The sequence below is a fragment of the Anabrus simplex genome, chromosome 3 (assembly GCF_040414725.1).
Source record: "Anabrus simplex isolate iqAnaSimp1 chromosome 3, ASM4041472v1, whole genome shotgun sequence".
NCBI lineage: Eukaryota > Metazoa > Arthropoda > Insecta > Orthoptera > Tettigoniidae > Anabrus > Anabrus simplex.
In genome coordinates, this window is record NC_090267.1 from 68,425,744 (window position 1) to 68,433,422 (window position 7,679).

General features: G+C 36.0%; 2 protein-coding genes across 2 annotated transcripts; one reads left to right on the forward strand and one right to left on the reverse strand.

Annotated features, from left to right (window-relative positions):
- Positions 1-2,449, forward strand: LOC137498994 (uncharacterized). Its single transcript, XM_068226996.1, has 2 exons — positions 1-253; positions 1,762-2,449. Exons 1-2 carry the CDS (start codon positions 109-111, stop codon positions 2,430-2,432), a joined length of 816 nt encoding a protein of 271 aa, XP_068083097.1. The 5' UTR covers positions 1-108; the 3' UTR covers positions 2,433-2,449.
- On the reverse strand, positions 311-3,037 carry LOC136866657 (putative nuclease HARBI1). The gene is made up of 2 exons (XM_067143775.2): positions 2,613-3,037; positions 311-1,309 (listed from the first exon to the last, which is right to left on the reverse strand). Exons 1-2 carry the CDS (start codon positions 2,969-2,971, stop codon positions 388-390), a joined length of 1,281 nt encoding a protein of 426 aa, XP_066999876.2. The 5' UTR covers positions 2,972-3,037; the 3' UTR covers positions 311-387.
- Between the last annotated feature and the right edge of the window lie 4,642 nt (positions 3,038-7,679).

Here is a 7,679-nt window from a genome sequence, read left to right on the forward strand (position 1 = left end):
TAAGACACTGCATGTTCCATTTCTATGCGTCATGTCTTAAGCAAACACCTTCTCGTATAGTTCTGTTCCTGCTTTTTCTGAGCAGTGCCAGTGAACACAAGTGCCAGCATGAATGAAGAACAAATCAACATTAAATTAGTGCAATCCGTGGAGAAATATCGAATAATATATGATTATTCGCTACCAGGACATTCGAATAAGAACGAGGTGGATAAAGCGTGGCATGCAGTGTCCAAAGAATTAAATTTAAATGGTAAGTAACTTACATTCAGTAACATATTTATTAATTAGGTCCATGTACAGTAATTACATGTTTAATTATGTAAGAATAAACATTTCTTGCGCAACCAGAATTACTGATAATGTATAGTGCAGCTATATTTATATTTATTCTATAGCGTACTTATTCTGCCAAGAAAGGGCTACGTTTGGTTTCATAAAGTAAGAACACAAGTGATTTCTTAATTCAGCAGCCTCAACTGTTGCTCTTCTGTTGCAGGGTTGCAATCTCTGCAACACACGCATCGTATTGTCAGTATTTTCATCCTTATCTGTTACACTCGGTTCACTAAAAACGCCGTCTTTTAGTCTAATGAAGTTATGCAGAACACAAATTGCTCGTATTATGTTGTCTATTTTATCAGGTTTGCAGGCTATAGCTGTACCGAGAACTCTAAATTTAGAAGCAAGCATTCCAAAACCACATTCTACACTCTTTCTAGCTCTGCTAAGCCTATAATTAAAAATCCGCCTTTCATTTGTAAGTTCTCTTCGCGGATAGGGTCTCATGATATGCTTCTGTAATGGGAAAGCTTCATCACCAACGAAAAAATAAGGAAATGGTGAACAGTGATCATCATCTTTCGGTAGCCTCTTGGGATCAGGTATATTCAGTGTGCCCTGCTGAAGGTTTCTTCCTAAAGCTGAGTTTCGCAACACGCCACCATCACTGTTTCTGCCATAGTCACCAGCTTCTATAACAATGAAAAGTCCATCTGCATCAACCAAAGCTAATAGAACAATAGAAAAATAGCCCTTGTAGTTATAGAAGGATGAGCCACTGTTTCTCGGACACTGGATACGAACGTGTTTCCCGTCTATGGCACCAATGCAGTTAGGCATATTCCAGAGTTCCAAATATCTTTCGGAAATATTCTCCCATAACTCCTTTGAGGGTGCAGGCATAAACTCAGGTTGAAGTGTTGTCCATACTGCCGAACACACTTCATCCACAATTTTGCCGATTGTTGTTTCTCCTCTTTTAAACTGAAAGCTCAAGCATCTGAAGCTGTTGCCAGTAGCTAAGTACCTGGAAATAAAGGACCATGAATACTATTACTGCTAAATTAAATTTTAAAAAGCTTGTAAAAAATTATTTTAGCCAAATTAAACTATTGACAATTGCACTCATATACACACATTCTATAAATTTAATATCATTGAACTGCACTGTTTTTGTTATAAATTGTTTGTTGTGAATTTATTTTTTATGTGTTAATAAGCATTCATTGGTATAGCTATTGTATGTATAGTCCTACTATAGGGCTCTGGCCTCAAGGACATCCTTTATATGAAATAAAATAAATAAATAAATAAATAAATAAATAAATAAATAAATAAATAAATAAATAAATAAATAAATAAATAAATAATAATAATAATAATAATAATAATAATAATAATAATAATAATAATAATAATAATAATAATAATAATAATAATAATAATAATAATAATAATAAGTGTATTTTCTCATTGCAGTGGCCACCTGTAAAGACAAATGGAGAAACTGTAGGAACTGTTGGCCCAGATATTTAAGGCAAGCTCCTACCAGTGGTTCAGCAGCAGGAACCAAAAAGCCCTACTCTCTTGCAGACTACTTGGCGTTTTTGACACCATTTACGAAATCAAGAAGACAAGTGGGAAACGTAGAAAATCCGTATGAAGAGGAGAAATCTGCTACAGAGGAACAACCATCATCAGTGGCCATGACAAAAGAAAACGACGAGGAGAATAGTGCTCAAGAAATTATGCAGCCGCTACCTCGAACACGTAGAAGAGATACAAAAAGAAGCGCCATTAAAATGGATATTGACGAAGTTTTCTCTTCATATATTCAGATGAAAACAAAGCGTACGGCTGAAGCGGAGTGTAATAACCCTGATGAGTTGTTTTTCAAAAGCCTGCTACCAGATGTGGCTAAATTATCACCTGCAGCTAAAAGCTCATTTAAGTTGTTTGTGCAGCAAAAATTAAATGACATGCTGTACGGATCAGCCAGGAATGTTCAGTGTAGTGATACTCATTCCCATCCATCAACTTCCGTATTGCATTACGGTGGTCAGACGGGCTCCTCATATACTATCTCACCATTCTCGTATGCAGAGAATTTACCAGAAGAAAACGAGGAAGAACGTGATCACTCATACTGATAAGACGTAGTTACAAAGACAGCACTGTATGGTATGAAGTTATAAGTGAAAAAACCAAAACATTGCACACATATTATTTATATATTTTGTCAATATGAACAATTTCGCAGCTGTGTTCATCATCTAATAAATAATTTAATTATTTTAACAACAAATTATTATTCTAAGCTTTGAACTTACCTTAGTGTTATAAGTAGCTTTTCATCAGGACTTATAGCCTTCCTGTAGTTTGTGTCTTGTTTTCTTAATAATGGAGAAATTTTCTGAAGAAGTTCTGTGTAGCTTTCGGGGTACATTCGGTAGTATGACTGGAATTTTACCGGATCTTTTAGTAAATCATGCGCTAAGGTATAAGCACCATGTTGAGCACACGACATATTAAAATCATGAATCCATTTTCTTTTCCTCTTGTTACGCAATTTCAACCACATGTACAGCAAAACATCATCTTCACTCGAGGAGGCCATGTTAACAGCTGATAATGCGTAGCGTATTGATGCAGACACATGCTTCTCCGGTGTGCGGCTACAAGTCTGCATCACGAGTGCGACAAACAAGCGAGTCGTTTTTCATGTTGCGTTGCAGATGTTGACGCGTCCGGTGTGCGGCCTCACTTAGTCCCCACCGGAAGGGCAGTTTGGCCAAGGGTGGCTATATAATAGCATCTCCAAGTAGGGAAAGATTGTCAATCAAGTTAACGGTATTCCCATATGGAACCATAATGTAAATTCATATCAAGGCAACAAACGGTAATTGTAATGCCGCAGTCCTGCAATTAAATTAAACAATATTTATTTAACTTCGTTGGCGTGTGCCGATCGGTGTTTTGATTAACGTGTTCGCTTCGCGAGGAAGAGAACGTGTGAACGGCATTTTTATGTTCATGTCATTATTTTCAGGTGAAGATAACAAAGGTGGAGAAGGGAAAAATATGTTTGTCGGGATGGCTAAATAAAGAATGAGAGAGGGTGGTGAGCCTGTAATGATGGGAGACGACGTACGACTACAGGGGCTTGTTTCATAAAGCTTCAAGTAATTTTTCATACAAGTTCTAGGAAAAAAGAATTCCTGTTTTATAAAAGCACTTGGAGTACAAGTGAATTAATACAAGCTACAAGATTTGTCAACAAGTCAAAATTCATATTTTTTTCATAAAGATAGTTGTAGAGTACAAGAACTTGTAGAAAATACAGTTTTTCTTACAAGTTGTTTGAGACATTAAGGTTGATTACAAGTCTGTGTAATTTGCCGTTAAATACTCAATAATAATTTAGTTTTCAAGATTTGTGTTTTATTTTTGTGTGGAACATGGATTTGTTATATAGTAGTAGCGATAGTGATGAAGATATAATAGTAGATATGCAAAAGACGTAAAAGAACTCTCAGAAGTAGGGTTAACTTGGCTTTCACAACCTTTTTTGAATAAATTGAAAGATTTAGAATGAGTTCAGTAAAACTGGAGTAACTCCTTCAAGATATAGGTAATCAAATTCAACATGCAACTAACAGAAACTGTGCCCTATCCCTTAAACAACAGTTATTTATAGCATTACACTGGTTAGGAAATGGAGGGCAATATCCTGCAGTAGGTGATATGCACGGTGTATCAAAATCTAGTATGTGCAGAGCAGTTCATTCAGTTGCGAATGCAGTGAATATTGTCAAGTTTCCCACAGTTGTTACCTGACCAGAGGAAGCTGACCACATTATTCGAGAGTTCCATGCTATTGCTAGTATGCCTCAAGTATGTGAATGTATTGATGGAACACTAATAAACATTGATGCTCCTGCGGTAGGACTTGAGAACGACTTCATTTATAGGCATGGAAACCATTCCATAAATTGCATGACAGTGTGTGTACCAAATCTTAAGTTTTACTATGCAAGAGCTAACTGGCCTGGAAGTGTGCATGACGCACGCGTACTAAGAAACAGCACTCTTCTCAACGTTTTGATGCTGGTTACCGTCCATTTCCAGATGCTATTCTTGGTGATTCAGGGTACCACTTAAGGAATGGCTCAATACACCTGTCTTGGATAATTTAAATGACCATTCAGTTATGCGTTTTAAAAAAGCTCATAAGTCAACAAGACGGATAATTGAAAATGCTATTGTTATCGTAAAAGAGAAATTTCCATGTCTCACTTACAGTTAACCCTACTTTCGCAGCTAATATTTTTATTTGTTGTGTTGCACTCTGTAATATTTCAAGAGTACTTCAAAGTCAGAATGTGCTTAACATACAACCTGTTGAAAAAGAAAGTGAAAACTGTACCGGGTAGTACACCTCAACTCCGCACATTCAAAAGATGCGCCTTAAAGTACGCTGTATATCTAACGAAACGAGAAACTGCTACTACACGAAGTTGGAACTTTAATCAGAAGATGTCACTACTGAAGTATTAAGCAACTGTGTAATTGTGAAGTTGCCTTAACTGACTGGATTTGTTTGCTTTGTGTTTATTTACTTCAAGAAGTGTAAACTTTCCTCCATAAATGTAATTTCATAACCTCTGGTCATGCACTCTAGTGCAAGGTGTAAGAACTTATAATTTAAAGAAGTTTTGTGTTTCCATGTTTTCATAACTTAATCAATGTTAATTTATTTTCGGGTTGGCAACCCTTCTTTTTCTTTCCGCCAGTTTTGAATCTGGCCAATTAAAAATTTCTGTAATTGTTTTTCAGCATATCACAGGCTTCTTGTTGCTGTTTGAATTGTCCAATAAAACGGAGAGGGTGTGTCCAGACTAGTCCATAATCCTCTCGAACCTCCCCTTCGGGTATATAAGCTGAGGCTTTTTAGTTATCTTGTCTATTGACCGTCGTATTTCTGAGTGTGTGTGTGTGTGTGTGTGTGTGTGTGTGTGTGTGTGTGTGTGTGTGTGTGTGTGTGTGTGTGTGTGTGTGTGTGTGTGTGTGTGTGTGTGTGTGTGTGTGTGTGTGTGTGTGTGTGTGTGTGTGTGTGTGTGTTAAGGTAGGAGAAGGGGCGACTCATTCTTCGGCAGGCAGAACATCAGCCAGGTAATGGTCACATAAATACTATCTTTCTTGCTGTCTCCGCAAACTTATCCGAGGGGAAGGTCCGAATTTCTAACTGTGTAACCAGCCTTTTCTAAAATGTAAATTTTCGATCAACTAATGTAAAATTTCATAAAATCTTTAACTGTAATTCGGGGATAAAGAGTGCATTACATTCTCGAGTTCCCCTTCAACTTCGTTCGAAGTGACTACGATTTTTTTGATTTATTGATAAATAGGGTTCCAGAGAGCAAGAGCTCTGTCAAGAGGAACAATACATAGATAATCACAACAATGGCGGATTAACGCATAAGGTCTAAACGTGAAAGAGTAATTATAGTGGTTTTACATATACTTTAAGTATCACAATTTACCTAATGGATAGGATTTTATTAAATGGATTATTATAAGAGTAACAATACAGGAGGAACAACTTTTTGACTTTTAAGATTTGGAAATATAAATATCAGAGAAGTAACTGTTACACAATTATAGTGCCTAACAGGTATTTCTTAAGCTTATTACGAAATGGCACGGTTTTAGAGATGATTGCTATGTTGTCAGGAATGCTGTTATATTCAGATATTAGTAAGTGTTGCACTCCCTTAGTGCAAACCTTGTTGTATAATTTTGATGAACATGTAATTTATTTTTTTGCCTTGTCTTATATGAATGGATGTCAGTGACTTTAGGAAATTTCTACTTTTCCTTCTTTTCCATAATGCCTTAAAGTAACTTTCATTCGAGTCACCTCAGTAGCTTGCGATTAGCCCCTGTATCACTCGATCGAGAGCCCCGTTAGGATTTTACTCTTCATTTAGGAGTGCAAGTATACGCCTCCATTCATTTTGTGTTCGGGCCAGTAATCTAACCTGTTCTTTCTTCCATGATGGCCCAGTAGGTTGGGAACTAAATGTCCATGTGTAAAACTATTTCCCTTATAAATCGTGCCATGAGAGGCCAGAGATTGTAACCTTTTGATGTAATATTGCCTTGAGTAGTCTGTTTGAAATTGAGAGCATGTAAGCTCTTTTCTAGGGTTTTTGTTACATTGAGGAGTGCCTCTGGAATGCTAACTATTGTAAATATTGGAGCAAGTGGTCTTCAAAGGGGATATTTCCGTCCTTGTATAAACATTGAGATTTCGCAAGTTTGTAAACTGGATCCGGTATCTCCAAATTTGTGAACAAAGGGCTTGAAGCCCAAAATCTGTAAAAATTCACTAATATTGGATTTACCAAGTCTTGTTTCAAGATTGCTATTTGTACCTGTAACCTCATTATTTCCCTGAGTGAAAGATTTGTTAAGTTTGTGATATAAAGAGAAATATAACATTTGTTAAAATTTTAATTCAATTTCTGATATTGTAGATAGACCAATCAACACCCGCACCTTCTTTCACCTCTTTCTGCTCCGCGGATATCTCCGGGTAAAAAAAATGATGAACCAGATTTTGATTATGTACAGCTTCCAGCAGCACATAGGCTCCTACAACAACTCATTAAACATTTTGCTTGAGATTAAGGCTTACCTAATGTATTCAGTGAAATAATGTCTTATAAAGTTAAAATATATAGTGAAATAATATGATAAAATGCAGTTATTTACACAGACAATCTTTTAATGTTAATGTTTAATTTAAATGAGAAAAATAATCAAATATAGATGCAAAATAATATATTAGCTTCTTCAGCCACTTAATTTGTTAATAATTAATAAACACCCTCTTCTACATTATCATCACAATTTGAAATTTCCTTTGTGTATTGCGACTTGGGTAAGCCCACGGCTCTCTCAAGTTTCAAAGCCTCCAATTTTGATTTATATATTTGTATTTCTAATAGTTCATTTTGAAGGCCTATCTTCTTTCTCCTCTGAATTTTCATGTAATCTGAGCGGTGAAGTGAAGGCTCAGAGGAAATTCTCTGACCTGAAATGTTAATAAATGGTTAGAATATTATGGTTAAAGGTTAAAATATTGTTAAAATGGATACATATGGTTAAAATATTAGAATGTATCTCAAATTTGTAACACTTAAATAATCAAACAAGAAACATTGCTTTATAATTCCTTCTACTATCTGGCTGTATTTACTTATTTGTTTCCAGCATGCATTACTAATACCATCCCCCTCTCCCCCCCCCCGCTGATTTCATCTTCAGTTTCCCAATCACACTCTGTACATCTTCTATCGTGAATTACCTATCTAGTTTGTGTATACTTACTT

Bases quoted from the DNA above. Each gene is read 5' to 3' on its own strand.
- LOC137498994 (XM_068226996.1), top strand. From the start codon at position 109: ATGAATGAAGAACAAATCAACATTAAATTAGTGCAATCCGTGGAGAAA. The intron at 254-1,761 runs GTAAGTAACTTA...TTCTCATTGCAG, and splicing joins CAAAGAATTAAATTTAAATG to TGGCCACCTGTAAAGACAAA.
- LOC136866657 (XM_067143775.2), bottom strand. From the start codon at position 2,971: ATGCAGACTTGTAGCCGCACACCGGAGAAGCATGTGTCTGCATCAATA. The intron at 1,310-2,612 runs GTAAGTTCAAAG...CTTTATTTCCAG, and splicing joins AAGCTACTTATAACACTAAG to GTACTTAGCTACTGGCAACA.